This window comes from Acomys russatus, chromosome 17, assembly GCF_903995435.1.
Source record: "Acomys russatus chromosome 17, mAcoRus1.1, whole genome shotgun sequence".
NCBI lineage: Eukaryota > Metazoa > Chordata > Mammalia > Rodentia > Muridae > Acomys > Acomys russatus.
In genome coordinates this window covers 1,648,292-1,672,210 of record NC_067153.1, presented here as the reverse complement: position 1 = coordinate 1,672,210, position 23,919 = coordinate 1,648,292, and the positions used below count along the sequence as shown (strand labels likewise).

General features: G+C 46.0%; 1 protein-coding gene across 2 annotated transcripts in view; it reads right to left on the bottom strand.

Moving 5' to 3' along the window:
• Matn2 (matrilin 2) overlaps positions 1 to 23,919 on the bottom strand; it is a 130,462-nt gene that overhangs the window by 24,365 nt on the left and 82,178 nt on the right. For both annotated transcript variants that reach the window (XM_051159459.1, XM_051159461.1), the window contains exons 5-9: positions 23,127 to 23,249; positions 10,278 to 10,400; positions 6,005 to 6,127; positions 1,737 to 1,859; positions 1,397 to 1,519 (exon numbers count right to left, since the gene is read on the bottom strand). In XM_051159459.1, the coding sequence (XP_051015416.1) occupies positions 1,397 to 1,519; positions 1,737 to 1,859; positions 6,005 to 6,127; positions 10,278 to 10,400; positions 23,127 to 23,249 (615 nt within the window). The remainder of the gene's footprint in view (positions 1 to 1,396; positions 1,520 to 1,736; positions 1,860 to 6,004; positions 6,128 to 10,277; positions 10,401 to 23,126; positions 23,250 to 23,919) is intronic.

Here is a 23,919-nt window from a genome sequence, read left to right as displayed (position 1 = left end):
CAGTTACCACTGCGCAGCTGTGCAGGCCGCTCATCTGCCCATGTGAAGTTCCGAAAAACGGAGGATGCGTGAGTGCCGGACCTGCAGCTGTGTCGGTGGCCACGGGATTTGCTCCTACAGTCAGAGAGACAGTGGCCAGGGAAAACAAAGTATGCTCTTTGCTTTCATTCTGATACTTTCTCCCAAACTGTTCTCAGTCCTTTATCTTGGCCCACTTGGAAATGGGAATGAAAGGAAGAAAGCATGACCTCATCGAGTGGAAGAGATGAGGGAGAACGGAACCTTTTTTTTCTTTTGCTTTCCAAGACAGTTTCTCTGTGTAGTCTTGGCTGTCCTGGGACTCAGGCAGGCCTCAGACTCACAGAGATTTGCCTGCCTCTGCCTGCCCCACCCCCGCCCGAGCACTGAGATTAAAAGTGTGTGCCGCCATCACCAGGGGAGGGAGCCTGGATCTTTTGTTTAAGTGGAGAAGGGATGTAAAGCCAGCTACCAAGAGACATATACCTAGACAGCATCCCTGCCAACCTGGCCTTGGCCTGAGCTGACAGGGCTCAGTGAAGGCTGAAGAGTCTCGGACATCTCCTTTTCAGAACCGACCAGGGTGTCACAGAGAGTGAGCCCCTACTTAGTTGAAGGCCATCTTGGACTGTTCCCCAAGTCTGAACTGCGGCTATCTCATCTGTCCCTGAGTGTGACAGCATGTGCTCAGCACAGTGCTCGGCGGCTGGCATGCAGCCAGCTGGCAGCAAGTATCTGCACTGTGAGTCCCAGGCGTGACTGGCTAGGAGCAGAGCTTTGAGCGTCTCGGCCTGGACTCCGTGGCGTTGCTGCACGGTACATGGACAGAATGTCGAGGAAGGGCAGAAGAGTAAAGGCAGAGCTTCATTCTGCTTCATCTGATTGGTGGGAAGGCACAGAGGTGAGAAGGTGTGTACAAAAGAGACAGGGTCAGGAGGGCAGGAACTGATGTCACTTAGAGTTATCCATTCTCCGCCTCCAGCCCACACCTCCCCCCGCCCCCCAAGAAAGCGCGAATCCTTCCAACCAACATAATCACCTTGGAAAACTTCCATGTCTCAAACGTGTCACAATGGCAACCAAACTTGAACGTAAATTTAAGTATGAACAAACCACAACTCAAACCAGAGCAACATGCCAAGAATGAGGGCCTGTTTCCTAATGGTGGGGAGGCAGGGCGTGGAGATAGCAGAGCCACTTCCAGGAGCGTGGGAAGGAAGTCTGAGGCTATGGGATGCAGGCACCCTCATCACTGGGTGCCCGGTGAAGCCTGGGAGAGGATACTCAGGTACACGCACACGCCAGCAGCTCACTGGCACCCACAAGGGCTTGTAGCAAATCCTGTCTGTCCCAGGATATCAGACATGATTAGACTCACTTGCACAGGTCTTCCCGTCGCTGCGGAGCACATGACCCTCAGGACACTGACAGGCAAAGGATCTGTCTGTGTTGACGCAGGAGTATTCACAACCATGGTCGCTCAGCAAGCAGTAGTCCGCCCCTGTAAGACCAAAGCCACGTGAGGTCCCTGGGCCTGTCAGCAAGGCTTCTGGGCTGTGATGGGGACCAAGTAACTGGTCCCATTTGCTGCTACTAACAGCATGTGGTTTCCCCAGCAGACTTCCCCTTAGTCTCCATGGAGGAGGAAAAGGGGCCGAGAAAAACATGCTGTCCTGTTGCGAACCCTTCCCTCATAGAGAGATGAGAGGGGGACTCACTGGAACAAGTCTTGAGGTCATCGTTGATAAGGAAGCCTTCAGAGCACTGGCAGACAAAGGACTCCTCCGTGTTCAGGCACAGCTGCTCGCAGCCATGGTCCTGCTGTGCACAGTGGTCCACCCCTGCATCCGTCACAAAATAGGAAAACATAAAGGGACTGGGGCCAGTGCTCCACTGACCCAGAGCCTGCAAACTAAAGCCTTCCTGGCAGCGGCAGCTGGGAAACCAGCTTTGCTCTGTAGCCAGTTTCAGCGGACTTGACACAAACCTAGAGTCACTCTGGACTGAGGAACTGCCTCCATCAGGTTGGCCTGTGGGCGTGTGTGGCATGTTCTTGATGTAGCCCTATTGTGGGAGGGCTCAGCCCACCATGATTGTGAACTTGGATGCAAGCGAGTGTACAGCGTGGCTCCACGGTCTCTGTCTCAGCTCCTGCCTTGGCTTCCCTTAGCCCTAAACTGTTACCTGGAAGTGTAAACTGAACCAAGCTGTCTCCTTCCCACGCTGTTTTTGGTCACAGAGTTTATCACGGCAGCAGAGAAGCAAACTAGGCCAGGGCCACTTTCCTTGCTGTGCTGTGACCCTGACCTGGAGGCAGGTCCCTTTTCTTCATTTTTTTTTTTTTTTTAAATGCCTGCCTGTCTCTGTGTGTTCATGTATGGAAATACACATGCATGTGTGTGAGCATTCCTGCGGAGGCCAGAGGACAACTTCAGCATTCTTGGGACCTGCAGTCTATGTCCTGCAGGCAGGGTCTCTCTCACTGGCTTGGAAGCCCAACCAGTAGGCTAGACTGGCAGGCTAGACTGCCTGGCTCTCAGCTGAGATTACAAAGGCATGCTGCCACACCTGGCATTTTATCTGGGTTCTAGATGTGGAACTCTGGCTTGCCAAGCAAATACTTTACCAACTGGGTTGTCTCCCTCAGACACATGGTGGTCACTTTCTTGGTAGTAATATTGTGAAAGTTAGAAGAGACAGTACATCTAAAGTCCTCCAGACAGAGGCTGGCGTACGCCAACCACCTAGGGCATGCTTGTTATTATTAGTAAATAGTGCTCAGAGAGAATTACTGTTCAATTCAATTCTATTGAAAATTAAAAAGTGAAGTTTAAAAAAAAAAATTCTCTTAAGCAGGAAATCCAGATTCAGAAAATAAACAAAAGCCTGGGCTGCCTGTGTGGCCCCTTCTGGCACCCAAACACCACACAGCTGGCCCTAGGGCAGGGAGAGCTGAAGGCCAAGGAACACACAGCTGCAGTGGTCAGCTCCCACAGAGAGCCCCAGATTTACTAAGTGGAGAAAGTGCATTCCCCGTCAGCTGGACAGACAGAAGTACGCCTTTTCCCTCTGCTTGGCTGAGGACCAGTGCTTTCTGGAATAGTCCGCTGGTAGCGGCACCTACTGCAAACATGTGCAAGGTCGCAGGAGCCACATACTCGTGCTCACATCCCGATTCTGCCATTTACCGGCCGAGTTGATGGGAGGAACGTGAGAGCTAGAGTGCTGAAGGTGCCCACAGCTGCGCCTGCGTGGGGTGAGTTAGTGTGCCGCAGGTGCCCACAGCTGCGCCTGCGTGGAGTGAGTTAGTGTGCTGCAGGTGCCCACAGCTGCGCCTGCATGGAGTGGGTTAGGGTGCTGAAGGTGCCCACAGTGCGCCTGCGTGGAGTGAGTTAGTGTACCGAAGGTGCCCACAGCTGCGCCTGCGTGGAGTGAGCACTGCAGAAGGGCTTGCGGTCATCGTGCCTGGGCTCTCAGAACCCCATGCATTTCCCTGGGGACTTTTGGACAGAAACAGCTTTGTTTATGCTTTGTAAAAGTTGACAAATCTTACAGGAAAAGACCCCTCCCCCCTTCTCTTCTGGGCTCATGTCTGAGCTCTTCTAGACTCCCCAAGGCATCCCGGGAGAGCCAGGGAGGCCAGGACTCCTTAGTTTCTAAGATACGTGCAGCGAAATAGGGGATCCCTGCCAGGGCAGCAGCAAGCCAACCCCACACATGCTGGGAAGACAGGACATGGCAGCTCCATTAGCCAGGCACTTTCTAGTTTAACAAAGATCGCCTGCTCCTTAGCAGCTCAGGACCCAGAGCCATCTATCAGGAAGTGCACAGCACAGCGCTGACTTTCACATCAACTCCGTTGCTCAGATGCCCTTTGGCTTCCGGGATCAGGCTTGGAAAGCCAAAACAAGGCATTTTGTTCCTTCTCAAGATGAAGGAGAATGAGGTTCCCCCGGGTTGGCTCCGTGTCTCATACTTGAGCTGTGAAACTTCTTCTCCTGGCAGTCGAGGGTCCAAATGTTCAACAGCTGCATGGTTCGCACGTACAGTCTACTTCTGCGTGCAGAGCTGACAGATGCAGAGCATCCTGGGCACAAGGCTACACAAAGAGACCCTCCTATGGAGGCCAGTGTCGCTAGCACCAGCTCTTAGTGTGTCAGGGCCCTAGGATCCACCACAGACCCAAATACTCTCAGCTTGCTGGCTTGGGCCTGTGGAAACTGTACCTCACAAAAATAAAAAATAAAAAATAAAAATAAAAATAAAATGGGCTCATCATGCTGATAAGACTTGAAAGTTCCCATGTGTTTATGTCACCAAGCATTGATGTGGCTCCAATTCAAGGAAACTGAGGAAAGAGTTAGAAGTCCCATATTGTGCGGTTCTGTCCTCATGCCAGCCTGGATAGTCCAAAGTGTTCCAAGGTCCACCCCTTTTGGCCTCTTGTCCCAAGCTGGACTGGGTGGTCCACTGTCATAGGCCTGGGGATATGGACTAGGGTTTTTATCTTTAGTATTATGTTTACCACAGGCCAGGCACTAGGTCAAGAGATGGCAATGGCCTCCGTCATTCCCCATAACCACCAGGGAACCACAGTTATTAACGTCCTCACTTTTTGAAATAGACAGGCAATTGAAGCTTGGAGAACAACCTGTCTGGGTCATATATGTAGAATGTGACAGAGCTTAGGCTTGAATTTCGGGCCTATCTGACTTAGTAAATGCTTTTTTGTTTTGTTTTTCCGAGACAGGGTTTCTCTGTGTATTCCTGGCTGTCCTGGAGACCATGCTGGCCTTGAACTCACAGAGATCCACCTGCCTCTGTCTGTAGGAACCAGGCCCGACTGGGCTGCCTGTCTGTCTTGCTGTTTCATGTCCTGTTTCTAGCAGCTTCCACGTCTGTGTTTATCTTGGTTAGCTAGTCATGTTTACTGCTCTGAGAACACGCCCCTCCCTTCCTCGAGACTTGTCCTCCTGTGTGCAATCACCTCTTGAGGGATTTCACCTGGGAGGAGGATTCCTGTTTTGCTGCCTATAAGAAGGCTCTTTGGAACTCTGGGAGGAGAGAATAATAAACTGCTGCCGCGGCGGCTGCTGCTCTCTTAGCACGAAGGACCCGCTGTGTTAGTGTGTGTGTGTGTGTGTGTGTGTGTGTGTGTGTGTGTGCGCGCGCGCGCGCGCGCGCGGGCGCCACATCTGCCACACAGCTGTGTAAATGCTTTTATTAGCAAAGAATAGCAGCTAACAGTCCTGTTCTAAGCAGTCTAAATACACTCTCCCTCCCTCCCTCCCCCACTTTCTCCCTTCCACCCTCCTAACTTTATTCGGTACTGGCTAATCTAACCCATGGCTTTGTGCACATTAAGGCTAAGCCCTCTTCTTCCTGACTGGGCTACACCCACAACCCCTACACGTTTATTTATTTATCCATCCTCCCCATCTTGTTCTCCTCCAGCGTTTTGAGATGACATCTTGCTGTAGGGCCCATGGGGTCTTGAAGTCACCATCCTTCTGCCTCAGGCTCCTGAGTTCTGAGACTGTAACCTGTGCACCACCGTACTCAGCACATACTAACTCTCTTTAAATTCTTTTTAGATGTATTTATTTTATGTGTATCAGAATTTTGCCCGTATGTGTATATGTGTATTATATGTGTGCCTGGTATCTGTGGAGTCAGAAGAGGGTGTTGAATCCCCTGGCACCGGAGTTACAAACAGTTGTGAGCCACTGTGTGTGTGCTGGGAACAGAATCTGGGTCTTCTAGAAGAGCATCAAGTGCTCTTAACTCCAAGCATCTCTCTAGCCCTTATATGGATTCTCTTAATCATTACACTCAGCCTTTGAAGTGGGTAGTACTATCAGCGCCAATTGCTGGTTATAAAATGCAGGAAACCCAGACGCGCTGGAAGGACACGGCTGCTAATGAGCCCAAAGGACTGTGCATGGGCCCCACCCCATCAGCGCCCATACCCCTGGGGCACACTCACGGCTGCAGGTCTTGCCGTTGGGGTCCAGGGTGTAGCCCCGCCGGCAGCGGCAGTAGTGGCCCTCCTCTGTGTTGACACACTCGTGCTCACAGCCTGGTTTGTTCAGTGCACAGTAGTTGATCCCTGAGGAGAGAAAGCAACGAGCCTTCCGTTGCTGTTAATTACCAGCACAGCCTAATAATGTTTATTATTAGGCCTATAATTATTATTAGAGCAGTATTTTCTAACCTGCTAGCAATAAATCAAGACACAGACACCCGCTATATTTTAAAATAGCCTTAGTAGGGCAGATATTAACCAGACTCTGGGAGGTTAGGAGGGTGGGCTCCAGGGTTTCCACAGCCCCCATGGCGAGAGCTGGTGGTTACTGCTTGCCGAGGCTAGCTGGGAATTATCAGTCAGTCAGTCATTTACCAACCACGGGCCAGGCCCTAAGTTAGATATGTAGAGGCAATATGGTAGTGCTGCTGGGGTCCTGCCTTCAAGCACTGCTGAGGCCCCACTTTCAAGGGCTTGTGCTCTGGAGACACCGCAAAAAGGAGTTAGGAATGTTGGACACCAAAGACGTAAGTGCATGTCAAGCAATGAGGTGAGCCTATTTATGCCTCCTTTGCACCCCACTGCTGGTTAAACCACAAACCAAGGGGCAGTATAAAGGGGCCAGGCATGATGCGACTTCATTTAGTAAGGCCTGGAATACCAGAGCCAGATGTCAGAACTGTCACATGAATATGTCCTTTATGCATGCAAATCAGTAACGAGCTGGAGGCAGACCGGGAAGGTCAGACTGAAAATGTGGATGATGAGCAGATCAATAACCCGGAGAAGAAATTCCAGAAAAACACGAAAGTTAGAAATGTTGAAGCAGAGAGTCCGAACTCTTCATTAAAGAAATCCAGGTCCAGAAAAGTTGAAGTAGCCAGTCCAAAGTGGCATAGCTGATGTGAATGGCAGTACCTAGACTGGACCAACTGGGGAATTCACACTGGCTTTTTTTTTTTAAACATTTATTTAATTTATTATTTTTACATAAGTATTCTGCTCGAATGTGTGCCTGCAGGCCAGAAGAGAGCACTAGATCTCATTATAGATGGTTGGAAGTCATCCTGTGGTAGCTGGGAATTGAACTCAGGACCTTTGAAAGAACAGACAGTGCTCTTAACCTCTGAGCCATCTCTCCAGCCCCCCTCCCCCACCACACTGGCTTTTAAGGATGTCATTTCAACTATGGTGAGCCCCAGTGTGAGCTCTCGAATCTCAGAGCCCAGCCCTGGGTCCCACTTGTAAGTGCTCAGCCTCAGAGCCTGCTGAGGTTCCGGGCTTGGCATCACCATCGTCGTGATAGCATCTGAAGTCGATGGTGGCACTCTCCAGGAGGAGATGGGGAAGAAGACCAAGTCTTGGTGAAAAGTCTGGTGTTGCCTTGAACTACTCTTCCCAGTCTCATTGGATGATACTGGTTTCTTTCTTTCTTTGGTTTTTTGAGACAGGGTTTCTCTTGTGGTCCTGGCTGTCCTGGAATTGCTTTGTAGACCAGGCTGGCCTTGAACTCACAGAGATCTACTTGCTTCTGCCTCCCAAATGCTGGGAATAAAGGCATGCACCACCGCACCTGGCTACGATATTGAATTCTTTTGAAACAGATTTTTTTGTTCTGTTCTGTTTTTTGTTTTGTTTTTCAAGACAGGGTTTCTCTGTGTAGCCTTGGCTGTCCTGGACTAACTTTGTAGAACAGGCTGGCCTCGAACTCACAGCGATCTGCCTGCCTCTGCTGAGATTAAAGGCATGTGCTACAACTTCCCAGCTGGAAACAGATTTTTAAAAAATTAGATTTGAGAATAGCCACTTTCTTCTGTTACATGTAACTGGCCCACTGTCTGTAAGGCCAGAGCATTTGAGACTCCTAATTACAAGTCTCATATTTTAAGCCAATTGCTTTGTTTCCCTCTGCCATGTAATGCTCTAGGGGGATCACAAGCACCCACTTCCACTCCCTGCTTCCTGCCGTAATCTGGGACTGAGTGTGAGCAGTTAGCCAGGGCAGCTCTGACAGGCCTGGGCTCAGAGTAGAGACAATGGAAAATGTAACGATGAGGAGGAAGACCGATGATAACACCAGAGCTTAGGAACAATCTCTTTTTCCTGGATAAAAAAAAAAGCAGGGTACCTGGCTGTGGAGGATGTGGAGCTGCCACCAGCAGGTGTGGATGGATGAGTGTTAGAGACTGAAGCAAGAGCCACAGCCTACCACAGAGCCCATCTTTGGGCCGATTTGGGGTCCTGAAGTGGCTCTCTCAGCCTCTGTTCCCCCACCACTCCCCTCAGCCCCTTGATGATATGTGCAGATGACTGCCTTGGAGGCTTCTCTTCCTCAGTGCCTCTCCAGCTGGGTGTGGAGGCAGTGGCCTAGGTCCAGGGAATCTCGGAGGACTGGCAGAAGTTGCAGACTCTCCAGTGAAGCCTCCATCACTGGCTACATGCCTGACTTGTTTCCTTTTTCTACTCCATTAGTAGTGCAGGAAGCACGCACCCCAATGCCTGTCTGTGTTGAACCAGATCTAATTACCTCCCTATGAGAGCTCATCCACTTATATGTCCACGTGCAGCTGATTTCCCACGGTGCAGTCAGCCCTCTGGACATTTGTCCCTAGCAAAAGGTGTCGGCAGCACAGAGGGGAGCGGCTGGCCGTGAAGCCGGCCCTCCCACATACTGTCGGATGGCTGTGGTCCAATGGAGCTATTCTGTCTAACTGGCTTCACATTCTGAATGCTCGCCACTCAGGTTCTCATTCAGTGCTCAACTGTTTCAAAGGTCTAGGCTTGGCCATTGACTGTTTCAAGGGTCCAGGTTTGGCAACAGGAATTATCTTTTGTAAGAGAAGCTCAGTTTCAAAATATGGGCTCTGTAAACAGACGAAGTTTAATCCTTATTAGAAAGAGCGTGGAACTTAATCTGTGCCATAGCAGGACGTGGTTTGTCTAGATTCATATGGCCCACAGTGCTGTACACGGTACAGTCCTGCCACAGCACACAGGGCTAGGAAGAAGTAGCAGACACAGCACACAGGGAAGCGTTGCACCAGGAATGAGAGTGCACACCTGAGAACCAACCCTCAGAGGCTGAAGAAAGAGAGGGGCAAATCTGAGGCTAGCCTGTACCACATAGCCAGAGCATGTCTCAAAACAAGCCAAACACAAAACAATAGGAAGGAAAGAAGGAAGGAAGGAAGGAAGGAAGGAAGGAAGGAAGGAAGGAAGGGAGGAAGGGAGGAAGGAAGAAAAGGAAATACATCATTAATCAGAGGTTCCAGAGAATTCTACAAATGCCATGGTCAGGAAATCATACACAAAAGATGGAGACACTCCGGTTACATTGTAATTTCTCCAGAATGAAGTATCTCAGAGCACTTCTTTCAGTTATTCATTCATACATAATTCATCCCACAAGTCTGCACTCAACCCACACGAGCTGTTGAGGATTCAGTGACTTAAAAATGCAAGCATCTCTGTCCTGGTAGGTCTTCCACTCTGGTGGCCTTCAGGAACAGTTGTGTGCATGCATGCGTGTGTGTTTGTGTGTGTGCGCGTGCATGTGTGTGCGTGTGTGTCTGTGTGTTTCTGTGTGTGCATGTGTGCGCATGTGTGTGTATGCATGTGTGTGCGTGCATGTGTGTGTCTGTGTGTGCATGTGTGTGTTTGTGTGTGTGTGCACGCGTGTGTCTGGTTTGGAGTATTTCAGGTGACAGGCACCTGAGTCACTTGGACTTCCTCACTCCCATCCTGCTGATGCTCTGTCCCCTTGAGTGCTGTTACAATGAACTAATGTGTTACTCTCCTCCTTCCTTCCTATCAAAGAGAAGAGAACTTTAACGTCCCACACTCAGAAGTCATCGAGTGCCCCCTCTTGCAGGACATGGAGAAACCAGCTCCTCTGCTGCCCCATCTCTATGCCCATCTCTATGCCCATCCCTATACCCATCTCTATGCCTGCTTTCTCCCTCAACATTCCGAAGCACTCTGTGGGGCACAGACCAGGGATCTGCGCCTTCATTTCAGGAAGACTCAGCATGGGCCGGCATGCTAGACAAACCTCGTGACCAGACCCAGTACAGTCAGTCTGTGGAAAACATTCCATGCCAGGTTCTAGTGACCCACAAGGAAAACAAGAGCAGAGTAACCTAAACACAATCATGCATCACAAATACAATATGCTAAAGGTCTGTCAAGGAGGGACACCTGGAGGACATTGGAGGACCGGGTGAGGGCCACTTACTCCGGCAGGTTTTCCTGTCTGGATTCAGCATGAAGCCTTTGAGGCAGCGGCAGAGAGCGGACTTCTGGGTATTAACGCACTCGTGTTGACATCCGTGGTTAGAGGAGGCGCAGTGGTCTATCTCTGGAAAGAAAGCAAGGCCCTGGGCATCAAGGATACAGCAATATCGCTACCCATGAAACACAAGGATTCTCAGTCCTCATTTTCCCCAAGTGTGTGAAATACATGCCTCAAAATTTAGGCCCAGAAGAGTTCTCTTCAAAAAAGCATTCCCACGTTTAGAGATTATGTCCTCCTCATCTCAAAGATCTTTTCGACATTTTATTTTATGAAATATTTATACAATGGAGGGATTTATGAACACATGCTTCTTATTTTTTGGTTTGGTTTAGTTTTTCAAGACACGGTGTCTCTGTGTAGCCCTGGCTGTCCTGGACTCACTTTGCAGACCAGGCTGGCCTTGAGCTCATGAAGATCCGCCTGCCTCTGCCTCCCAAGTGCTGGGATATAGGCGTGTGCCACCACTCCCAGCTAACACATACTCCTTGTAAAAAAAAACCACTGAAATTGAATCTACCTTGGGGGCCTGGGTGTGGTGGGTGTGGTGGTGTACCTTTCTTCCCAGTCCTTAGGAGGCCCTTGAACTCTGTGAGTTCAAGACCAGCCAATACTACATAGTGACATTTGGTCTCAAAAACAAAACAAAACATTGTGTTGGCCTGGGGAAGTATCTCAGTGGTAAAAAATTTGCACAGTGCATACAAGACTTGGTTCAGCATCTAACCACTGATGGGCTGGGGACGAGGACTCAGTGCACAGAGCGCCTGCTGGTGAGTTCAGACCTCCAGGACCACCCAAATGCTCATCTGTAACCCCAGCACTCCAGAGGCAAGAAGGGTGTTCCCAGAGCAGGCCGCCTAGGGGGATTAGCGGAATTGGCAAGTTCTGGGTTCAGATCTTCACGTGATGCATAAGGACACGGAAGGTACCCCATGTCAACCTCAGGCCTTCACATGTATGTACACATATGTACATGCACACCCTCACACAAGCGCTCATACATATGTGAACACACATAAAAAAATTAAAATGGGATTTTCTTTGCTGTGTTACAAGCAGGGATAGAGTGGAGCTGAGTATTTAATTGAATTTATGCAATTAAAGAGATTAAAACTTTCCCAAATCAAACTCCAAACCACTTAAACTCTTTACACAGAACTAAATAATCGGATCCTGGGAAACATAGAGCCTAGAAGCGAAAAGACACAATTCTGAATTTAAAACAGAGCAGTGGTGACGCAAACCTTTATTCCCAGTGCTTGGGAGGCAGAGGCAGGCAGATCTCTGAATTTGAGGCTAGTATCGTATACACAAATTGAGTTCCAGGGTAGCCAGGGCTACACAGAGAAACCCTGCCTTGAAAAACTGAAAACCCAAGGTCAAAACCAACAACAACAACAACAAAACCTCTTCCCTCATTATCTTGGTGGACTGAATGAACATAAATAGTATCCCCTACAATACACACACACACACACACACACACACGCACGCGCGCGCGCGCGCGCGCACATAGAGGTCAAAGGTTAAAGGACTGTTCCTTGATTACTTTTCACCTTTTGAAATAGGTTCCTTCAGTGAACCTGGAGCTCACTGACTCAGCTAGATTGGCTGGCCAGAAAGCCCCAAGGACCCTCCTGTCACTGCCTCCCCAGCGCTGGAGTCACAGGAATGCAGCACTGAGTCTGGCTCTTTACCAGTCGGGCAGATGCTGGGATAAAGCTTTGGTCTTTATGCTCACATGGCAAGCACTTTGCCAACTCAGTCATTTCCTCAGCCCCACAAATCTTCCCAAGAAGATCAAAAGTGTGATCTCTAGGGGGTTTCAGAAATATTCACAAAGAAGAGTGCGTATGGGATTTTTTTTTTTTTTACAAGGAATTTCACTTGCATAAGCATCTTTAAATATGGAAGGAGACTTCTGTATTGACAGGTCTGAACGAAACATTTTGCTGTGGTGGATTTGGGCATATTGCTAAAAATTGCCCCCAAAAGTGGCCACTTTTGTTTTATTGAGGACTTGTATTGCTTTGAGGAATGTTTGACTATGTATTTAATTTCCAAAATGAAGAATTCGGTGTGAGGCTTTCTTAGTCCATAATAAAGGAGACAAAGCGAGAAGAAAGCATGTACTATTCTGTTAAGGAAAAGCTGCCAGAAGCTCCCACAGCTTTCCGGTTAGAAGGGATGGATGGAAAAGCTACACATGCAGAAGTGGACTGAGCAATATAGCCATCCACACGGACACCACAACCTGTCTGTGGCTGCACTTCAGTCTAGACGCATACTGCTGAGATCCCATGTTACTTTGAGGCAAATCCCAGACATGATTTTGTCCATAAATATTTCATAATACATCTCTAAAGACCAAGATGTTAAAAAATATGTATAACCATATGACAGTCATGTAAATTACATTTTTAAAGGCTTCTTATTTGGAAACTCAAGTTTATAAAGGGTCAAATGTAAAAAAATAAGTAATGTACAGGGAACCCACATACTCCCCTTTGAGATTCACCCGCTAACACTTTGCTCCACCCACTGGGCACTCTCTAAACCATTGTAGAGTGATAGGTTATGCACACACTGGCCCTCTTTCTTTGCATGGAAAGCAAACGACTCCTGTAGAACCATAATGTACTTATAAACTTCATAAGCTTCAATTGATACAATAATTTCATTCTGGCTATCTGTATTCTAATCTTTACAGTTGGCATTTTTAAAGATAGGATCTCATGCCGGGTGTGGTGGCGCACACCTTTAATCCCAGCACTCGGGAGGCAGAGGCAGGCAGATCTCTGTGAGTTCGAGGCCAGCCTGGTCTACAAAGTGAGTCTAGGACAGCCAAGGCTACACAGAGAAACCCTGTTTCGAAAAACTAAACAAAACAGAAGATAATTCAGTTCCTTGGTTTCACTGGTTGCATCTCAGAGACTTAGTAGACACCCCAGCTCTCGACCCTTTGCACACAGTGATAACAGGGCCTGTCACCCTTCTACAGCCTCTCTTTGGGTTTTATGTCATTGGTGTTCTTGAACAATGCAACATTCCAATATAATTTTGTTTGAAAAGTAATTGATTGCTACATCTAGAACATAACCCTTACACCTAAGGCTCAGACAACATCATGGAAGATGCAGAAGGAGGAATCCAGGAGCCAGGTGACCAGGGCAGCTCTTATGGGACAGAATCTCCTATATATAACAAGGAAGCTACTTATGAAATCTCAACCACACAGTCACCTAAACAAGACCAACAAAATGACAATACCCATGTGTACTGGCTGGTTTTGTGTCAGCTTGACACAAGCTGAAGACACCAGGCAGGAAGGAGCCTCTGTTGAGGAAATGCTTCCATGAGATCCAGCTGAAAGGCATGTTCTCAATCAGTGACCAATGGGGGAGGGCCCAGCCTGTGGTGGGTGGGGCCATCCCAGGGCTGGTGGTCCTGGGTTCTATAAGAAAACAGGCTGAGGTAGCGAGGGGAAGCAAGCCAGTAAGACGCCATGGCCTCTTCATCAGCTCCTGACTCCAGTTGCTTCCCTGTTTGAGTTCCCGTCCTGACTTCCTTTGGTGATGAACAGCCCTGTGGAAGTGTAAGCTGAAGCCAGACAGTGGTGGCGCATGCCTTTAATCCCAGCACTCAGGAGGCAGAGGCAGGTGGATCTCTGTGAGTTCAAGTCCCAGCACAGCCATGGCTACACAGAGATAATCTATCTCAAAAACAAAAACACAACAAACACAACAAAAACATAAGCTGAATAAACTCTTTCCTTCCCAATTTGCTTTTTGGTCATGGTATATTGTTGCAGTAATAGGCACCCTAACTAGGACAACATGCTAATGTGGAAGGGGAAATCTCACAAGGACCTATCCCAGGATGAAGAGCTACAGGCAATTAGCTAATTAATAACCAACGAGAGAGGGGAGAATCCATCTTTTCCATGGAAGAGTCCCCTGATGGTCATCCAGTCCCAAGTGGTCAACCCTAAACACATATACATACCAGCAACACTAAATGGACTCAGCAGGTTGTATTTATACATACATACATAGGTACATACATACATAGATACATAGATACTACACACCACACACACACACAACAATAAAAGTTAAGGAAGAAGACTTGGCCATGAATTTGAGAGGAAGTGGGGGAATAAAGTCGGGTGGAGGCCTAGAAATACAATACTTATATAAGAAATTCTCAAAAATTAAATTAAAAAGAGCAATTGGTCCAACCCCAGTACATATTTTAGGCCAATAATTTAATTTAGAGTGTTGGCATATATATATATTACTCCTATGAACCATAGCCACAATCAGAATAATGTTTATTTGGGGACTGGAGAAATGGCTCAGTGGTTAGAGGGCTTAATGCTCTTCCAGAGGACGTGCGTACAGATGCCAACATGCACGCAGGGTAGCTCACACCCCATAACTCCAGCTCCAGAGGATCCGATGCTCTCTTCTGGTCTCCATAGACATGTATGCAAGTGGCACACGTGCACGCACACACACACACACGCGCAGGCACGCACACATTATTAAAATAATAATAATAAATGTTTAAAAGATAATGATATTTGTTGATGATATTAATCTTTCCCCAATTAATTGCCTTGACATCTTTATTTAAACAAGTCATTTCACAATATGTGTGTGGCTCAGTTTCTGAGCTCTATCCTGTCACATAGCTCTGTATGTCTATACTTGGACAGTTCCATACTGTTTTGACTGTTACTGCTTTGTAATTAGTCTTAAAAGCAGGTAGTTTAAACTCTCCAACTTTGTTCAACTTTTTCAACTTATTGAGTATTTTGGTATATTTTAGAATCAGCCTGTCATTTAAACACAGAAAACATTGCTTAATTTATGTCTATAGGGCAAATTGAAAAGTCCGGCTATTTAACGTTCTATCTAATTAAGTTGTCTTCAATTTCTCTTAGCAATATTTTGTACTTTTTCATTGTACAGATATTTCATATCTATTTTCAATTTTCTTCACAAATATTGTATATTGGTGCTGTTGAACATTTTAGTTTAAATTTTGATTCTATATTGCAGGTTTTTGTATGTTTATCTTGTCTTAGCAAACTTGTTAAGTTCATTTAATAGATCTTATAAATTTTTTTTAAAAATAAATTGGATTTTCTACATAGATGATAATACTTGTTAGTAAGAGGACTTAAATTCTTCCCATCCTATATAGGTGACATCTATTTGTTTTATTATTTTTCTTTTCTATTTCACTGGCTAGAACTTGTAGAAAATATTAAATACAAGTTTTCAGAGTGGACATTCTCTTTCATTTATGATTTCTGCCTCTGTCTCTGTGTGTGCATGCACATGTGCATGTCACAGCATGCCTGTGGAGGTCAGAGGACAATTTCTGGGAGTCAGCTCTCTCCTTCCATCACGTACTGGGTTCGTAGGTCAGGCAGCATGCACTTTTACCTGATGTTCCATCGCGCTTGCTCAGTTCCTGATCTTATAAACAGAGAAATAATTCAATCTTCCATTGTTAAACATAATGGAAGCTGACAGTTTTTCATTAGTGCACGTTTTGTGTAGAGGTCAGAGGTCGATCTCGGGTGCCTTCCTCGATTACTCCCGACCTTCCTCTTTGAGATGGGATCTCTCACTGAATCTGAAGCTCACTAGTTCGGCTACGCCATCTGGCCAGCAAGACACCAGTTCTCCTGCATCTGCCTTCTCGCTTTTTATGTGGGTGGCAGGCATCAAATTTACTTACTCACTGATGCAGTTCCCTTCACTGCAGAAAGCTTTTTACTCATCACACTGAGGATCTTATCTTATCTGTGATTTCTGCACCTAATGCAGTGGCTCCTACGTTTCTTTCAGTATGTTAATATTATAATCAGGCTGGTTGAACATTGCATATCAAGCCAACCTTGACTTCCTGGACTAAATCCCGCACGGTCATGATGCATTGTTCTTTTTGAATATTATTGATTTGATGGCTGCAAAGATTTAAAGGGCTTTTGCATATATTTCCTGAGGAATATTTGTGTGTGTATTTTCTGATCGCTTCTTCTGGTGTGATCATTAGAGTGAGGCTGGCTTAGGAATCAGCTGAAATGCGTTTGCTTATCACTAATTTTGAGGGACCATTTGTATAGAAATAGTATTAGTTGTTGCTCAAACAAAAGGTAGAGTGCAGGAGTTAAGTCAACTAGATCTAAAGAGTTTTTTTTTTTATGTAAAAGTTTAAGGCATAAATTAAAATTTGTGAGACATAATTTAAGAGACATAAGATTTAAGAGGCACAGGACTATTCATATCACCTATTTCTTTTTGAGAGAACTGTAGTGGTCTGTGTCCTTGAGGGGCATATCATATACTTTATTGGCATGTTTTTGTGCGGTGTTTTTTCTTTCAGTGGATCAATAATGACATCAACACTCCTAACCCTGGGAAACTCTATCTGCTCGCTCCTTTTCCTCCTGGCTAGTCTGGTTAGAAGCATATTGGTTTCCTTCCTTTCTCTTCTTTTTCCTCTTTCTTTTCTTTTCTTGCTTTGTTTTATTTCTCTTTCTCTTTCTTTCTTTCTTTTCTTTTCTTTTTTTTTTTTTTTTTTTTTGAGACAGGGTCTCACTGTGTAGCTCTGGCTATCCTGGAACTCATTCTGTAAACCAGGCTGGCCTCAAACTCACAGAGATTCACTTGCCTCTGGAATTCTGGGATTTTTCTTGTTTTTAATTTTTAAAACTTAATTTTTAATTTTTAAAAATTAAAATATAATGACATCATCCCCCTTCCCTTTTCTCCTTCCAACCCTTCTCATTTTCCCCTATACTTCCCTCTCTTTCAAATTCAAGGCCTTGTTTTAACACACACACATGCACACACATACACACATATACACACACACATATGCACACACATACATACACATACATACACATACGCACACACATGCACACACACATGCGCACACACACTTTGTGGAATCCATTTAGTGTTGTGTGTATTTGTATGATTTCATGGCTGACCATTTGGTATGAGATAACCACCGTGTGTTCTTCCTGAGGAAGACTATTCTCCCAGTCCCCGCATTCCTTGGTTGCCTGTAGTTCTTTGTCTATGGAGTGGAGATGGGATGGGGGACTTGCTGCTAAGCCTTGGAACTCACAGAGTAGAAGGAGAAAACTGATACCCAAAGCTGTCTTTGACTTTGAGATATTTACCATGGCACACATGTATCTACATACATATACATATATTAACCGACAAGTAAATCTAATAATATTTTAAAAATTTAAAATCTAGAAGTAAAGGCACCAAACTGGGATGGAGTATAGATGATTTTATTTTATATAACTTCATTTCTATAAGAACCAGTTGTCTATAAGTAAACCTACATTACTTTTGTAATAAAAAATAAATATATTTATTCATAATTACAAAACTAGTTGCCATGGAAAATAACAAATAATATAGGAAAAAAAGAACAGTGTAGGAGGTGAGATTTGAAAACAAAATAATCAGCGAACATGGCTAATGATACTATATATAGCCAAAGCTGTCACTATTAAAAAAATAAAAACAAAAGTGAAGCTGGAGAGATAGAGCAGGCCTGGTCTACAGAGTGAGTCCCAGACCAGCCAAAGCTACACAGAGAAATGCTGTCTCAAAAACCAAAACTAACAACCAAACAAACAAACAAAACCAAAAACCAAAAAAAGATAACGTACTGCTCTTGCAGAAGTGCCAGGTCCAGGCTCATTCATTTCTGCCACCAACTTGCATGTCCGATGTGAGCTCTCAGCTCCTGCTCCAGCACCATGCCTGCCTGCCTGCCGTCACATCCACCATCATGATAACCATGACAACCAGATAACCCTCTGAATCCGTAAGCGAGGCCCCTATGAAGTGTTTCCATTTATAAGTTGCCTTGGCCAATGGTGTTTCATCAAGCAATAGAACAGTAACTAAGTAACTCCCTCAATCTAGGGAGGACGTAAGGGCTTGTAAGCATGACTGGGATTGGGGGAGCCATGAAGGGAGGAGGCCAAATGCTCTTCAGTTCACAAGGCCCCGTGACAGCCTTTCTCTGTCCTAGTCCTACAGGCTCCCAGCGACCTTCAGCATTGCTGGGCCTCACATTTCCTGCCCCCGGGTGTTTGCACTGGTGCTACGCTCCTGTGCAGAGACTCTCCTTCCTGCTTCTTCCCAGCCTTTCAACAAATGTTGCTTTTTCTTCTCCTACTCTACCCCATCACAAAGAAAGGCCTGTACGAACTGAGAGGTAAGCCCTGTGTCTACAACTACATCAACTGTGGTTGAATGAATATATGTTGCTACTGCCCCTGGTAGGGTAGTACCTGGCGGGTGTTTTGTGTGCATGCGTGTCTGTGCGCCATGTGCATGCCTGATGCCCCTGGAATCCAGGAGAGGGTGTTGGATCCCCTAGAACTGGACTTACAGACAGTTGTGAACCACCGTGTGGGTGTTGGGAATCAAACTGGGGTCCTCTGGAAAAACAGCTAGTGCTTCTAACTACTGAACCATCTCTCCAGCCCCTTGGTGGCAAGTTTGATGTGATATATACATAGTTATAGTTATAGCAATAATTTTAAAAAGCGTAGCCAATGTGTTTGCAAACTAGTGCTGAGTGCTTTTCTCTTTTTTCCACTGGGATGTGTTCAGCTGATTCGTGAAGGAATTGCTGTATCTGTGTGTGTTGGTTTTATTTTTTTGTTTTTTTTTTTTGCTTTTCTGAGACAGGGTTTCTCTGTGTACCCTTGGCTGTCCTGGACCCTCTTTGTAGACCAGGCTAGCCTCGAACTCACAAAGATCTGCCTGCCTCTCCCTCCTGAGTGCTGTGACCACCTGGCCTTGGTTTTGTTTTTTTTTATACTTGATTTTAGTCAAAACACAGAAGTGATTGATTGTGTTTTCTGTTTGTTTGTTTGTTTTGAGACTGGGTCTTTCTATAGAGCCTAAATGGCTTGAAATTCACTATACAGCCGGGCTGGCCTCACCCTGCAGCGATGTCCCTTCCTCTGCTTTCCCACTGCTGGGGTTACAGGTGTGCACAGCCACACCCTGCGTGGGGATGCTTTTGGATATCACTAATCTCTACTGAATTCCAGTATATGCTCAGGAACATGGTACGCTATGGCCCAATCACACTTTAGTCATAACTGATGGATTACCTTGACTAGACAACCTTCTCTAGACAGTAAGTGCACTTTTAAGTATGCTTTAGAGAGATGACTCCACAGTGCATACAGTTCTTGCAGAGGACCCCAGTATGGTGCCCAGCACCTATACCCAGTGATTCATAAACCCCTATAATTCCAGCCTCACATGTGCACATATTATCCCCCCCCCCAAATATTTTAAAAAGAAATATAAGTCTTGGGCTGGAGAGAGCTCAGCGGTTAAGAGCATTGTCTACTTTTCCAGAGGTTCTGAGTTCAATTCCCAGCAACCACATGGTGGCTCACAACCATCTACAGTGAGATCTAGTGCCCTCTTCTGGTGTGCAGGCAGAACACTGTATATGTAATAAAATAAAAATCTTAAAAAAAAAAAAAGAAATATGTCTTTAAAAATGTAAAGACTGAGCCAAGTATGGTAGTACACACCTGTAATCCTAGCACTCAGGGAGGCAGAGGCAGGTGGACCTCTGTGGGTTCAAGGCCAGCCTGGTCTACAAAGTGGGTACAGGACAGTTAAGGTTACACAGAAAAACCCTGTCTCAAAAATGAAAAACCAAAAAACCAAAAAAACCAAAACAAAAAACCAAAAAAAACAAACCCTCCCAAGAAAACAAAAACCCAAAACCATAAACAAACAAACAAGTAAATAAATAGACTGAAATGTAAGGAACTGATTTTAAAAAGAATTTTACAAATATTTTGGAAGTGTGTAGGAACTGGATTGATTGATAGATTGATTGATTAATTGATTGATGATTGATTGATTGCCATCATGAGAGCAGTGGCCAGTAGCTGGGACGGTGACACCTCAAAGTTATTATCAGGGTGGCTGCCTGGCTGCTCCTGGGTCTGTCCCTCATGTGGCTGTCCTTGCCACTGGCTGTTTCTGTCTTGCTGGAGACAGAGACACTCCAGTGTTCTATCTGTACAAATGGGCTTTCTCTTACTTAAAGCATCTCTTTTCTCTTGCCAGACTGTTCCATCTGGCTCCCGCCCACTCCCAAGGACTGTGGGAAGGTGGCCTTTCCAAGGGGGCAGTTCACCCCAGTGCTGCTGGCCTGGACCCTACAGCTTTCCCAGCATTCTTTTCTGCCCACGCACTGGGCTGGCCAGCTTCAAGGGCTTGCCTCTGACAAGGCCTGTAGATGTCGGGCTGCTGGCTCTGAGCCTCTCTGGGGAGAGACCTCCCAGCTGGAAGTGCCCTGTCCTAACTCCCAGCCAAACCTCTCCAAAGTCTCTACCCTGCACTTTCCACTTCCAGATCTGACAGCAAAGCTCAGACCTCCTTGTCTGTACCCGGCTCAGGTTTGGAATAGGCTCCAGTAATAGGGGACATGCTGAGGGCCAGTGTGGGGAGATGACGCTGTTCTGGAGACTAGGGTGAGAGTGAGAATCAGGACTCCTCCAGGGAGAAAATTCTGAGATCAGACAGTTGTGTTACGCCCCCCTCCACAGACATTCCTCTGACCACTGGGCAGTGCTTCCACCTGCCCCAGTCCAGCGTGTCTGCATCATGCCATGGACCCTGGGTCACATGTGTCCCGGTGCTGTGACTGAGTTGCTCTGTGTGGTAGGACTTGTGTTCCTACTAACTTTCAACGGAAGTCTTGAGTTTTTATGTTTCTTTATGCTTGGTCAAGCCATATAGTATGTGCACATTATTACTAAAATATTTGGGGCCAGTATTATTTTTGTCTTAGTGTGTATGTGTTCATGTATGTGCGTGTGTACACGTGTATACGCATGTGCATGTACACATGTGTAAAGGTCAGAGGTCAATGTTGGGTAACGTCTTCAATTGTTCCCCAATTGATTCTTTTGAGAGCAAGTATTTCTCTGAACCCTAGAATTGACCCATTCATCTAGACTGGTGGGCCAGGGAGCCCCAGAGAGCCTCCTGTTTCTACATCCTCAGTGTGTGCCGTTTTTTACAGGGGTGCCAGAGATTCAAACATCATTGCTGACACCCCAGATTCTATCTTTCATAAAAACTCAATTAGCACTTTGCAACTTGATAAGTCCTTCCTAAAAACAATCTCATTTAACCTTCAGGACCACAGAGTGAATTGTCTTCAGGTGTTATCATCTGTTGCAGCTGAGGAAATTGCAGCATGAGCCTTGCCCGGGATCACCCAGAGAAAAGGCAGAGGCTGAGATTTGAGCGAGGAGCACAGGGTCCCCCATTGGTGAGGAGTGCTGGCTTAATGGCACAGCAACCACAGCTCCCAGCCGCAGTGACAGCCTGACTGTTGTTTCCTTGGTCAGATGTGGTTTCTTGAGGGTGGGGTGGGACTAGGTGGATAGCATCTTGTTGAGAACTGCTCAAGGTTTGTACAGAAGGGAGGGGAGCTGGGAGCAGAGCGGCGCACCCAAGCACTCATTCCCTACGTGGACAAACAAACAGCTGTGCACTAGCTGTGCACTGGGCATGGAGGTCCACGCGCTTGCCCTGCTGGTCCTATCGAGCACTCCCCTTGGCATCCCCATGTGCCCTGCTTTGTGTGGTAAATGATGGCTTCCTCTAAACTCCAGCCAAGGTCTGTCCTCATCCAAGAAGGACTTTGCCTCCCTCACTTCTACAGGCTGGCGCCTGGGGCTGCGGGAGCATATGTTTCTGATGCAGTGTGCCCTGTCTCCGGCTCTAGGGTTTTCAGCTGTTAATATTAGGGACTGGAGACAAGGAAATAGGAAGGATGCTTCTGAAACACGAACAGCAGTACATGCTGGGTAGAGCTTTGAAAGGTGGAAGGTACATGAGCTTTTGATAATGAAAGTCCTATTTTCTCATAGATATACATTACAGAGATGCCTTGCTTTATTCTTAGTTATTGCTGCATCTCATTAAAGTATCGCCAGGCCCCACTACTTCAGAAGCAGCTCTCCTGCAAGCGACCCTTCCACTGTATCACTGGACAATCATCTGCCCACAGAAGCCACAACGTGTCCCGCTGCACCTTTATATTTAAAAGACTACTTCTGGCAACTTTTTATACAACTGGTGATCCTTTTAAGCTTATAGATTTTTCTGTTCCAATGTTAGGAGTTTAAGTTAATTTCTTTTTTTTTTTTTTTTTTTTTTTTAAGTTAATTTCAATGGTTATGCACAGAGCTAAAATCAAACAGAACTAAGCAGTTTGCAGAAAACTTGAGCCCCGCCGTTCTCAGCAAGATGCCGTTCACCTATGTCCACCCCACCCTCAAGAAACGACATTCAGTTCCTTTTGGCTCAGCGATTTTCTGGTTCTAGTGTGGAGTCAGAGCTGGAGCCCACAAGCCACAAAGCTGCGGTGAAAATATTCTTCAGGCCCCGTTATAATGATAGACACAGCCACGCTGAGGCAGCACATGCGATGCTGGTTTGGTTGGTAGCTTCTTTGTCTTCAACAAAAGACGCCGTCACCAAAAATTTTAACTGGAGCAATTTAGAAAGGCCTAACAGAGGAGGAATAAAGGCAGAACCTCATGACTTAATATGTGCTAATTCATGCTTGGGAGAGTTCTACGTCTACAGTGCCCACAGCAACAGCACTGTGTGTGTGTGTGTGTGTGTGTGTGTGTGTGTGTGTGCACGCGCGCGTGCACATGTGTACATAACTTACTTGAACATGTTTTCTTATCTGGGTTGAGAGCAAATCCCTCATGGCACTGGCACTGGTAGGAACTTCCAGCATTTACACACTCGTGTTCACACCCATGATTTTCTGAGGCACAGTAGTCCACAGCTGCAGAAAACAACATACATATAGATTTTAATTAGAGGGGGCAGAGAAGAGTGCAATATAATGTCAGAATACTTATAACAAATATAATTTGATTTTGCCCCCCCAAAAGTATGGATGAATAAACATGAATCCAAGATCCCTCCTCAAAAAAAATATTAAGAGTCTACATTAGACTTTCATTCCAGAACATAAGGAATACATGGACAATTATATTTAAATTTCAGAGAAAGGCAAATCAAAATTATCACAAGGTACATTTATACCTATTGAACTGGGGAAAATAGAGATCACATAAAACTGAATGGCAGCTGTGACCATAGCTCAATGATAAGGCATTTGTCTTGTGTGCAAGAGGCACCATAAAAACAAGCAACAAATGAATAAAAACTCAAAGCAGCAAAAAAAAAAAACCACAAAAAAAACAAAAAACAAACAAACAAACAAAAAACTCAAAGCAGCAAGTCAGCACAAACATCGTGTTATTGTATAAATTGTGAATTCGTGAATGGTGCTACAGATTGCTAAGAATCCCCATGGAAGCAATTTGATAATTTCATATTGCAAATGTGATTTAAGGAAATAATTGAGGAGTGGGAAAATTACTTATATGCAATAAGATACTTATCATTGCATCATCTACAGTGACCAAATATGTCTGGAAAATAAGATG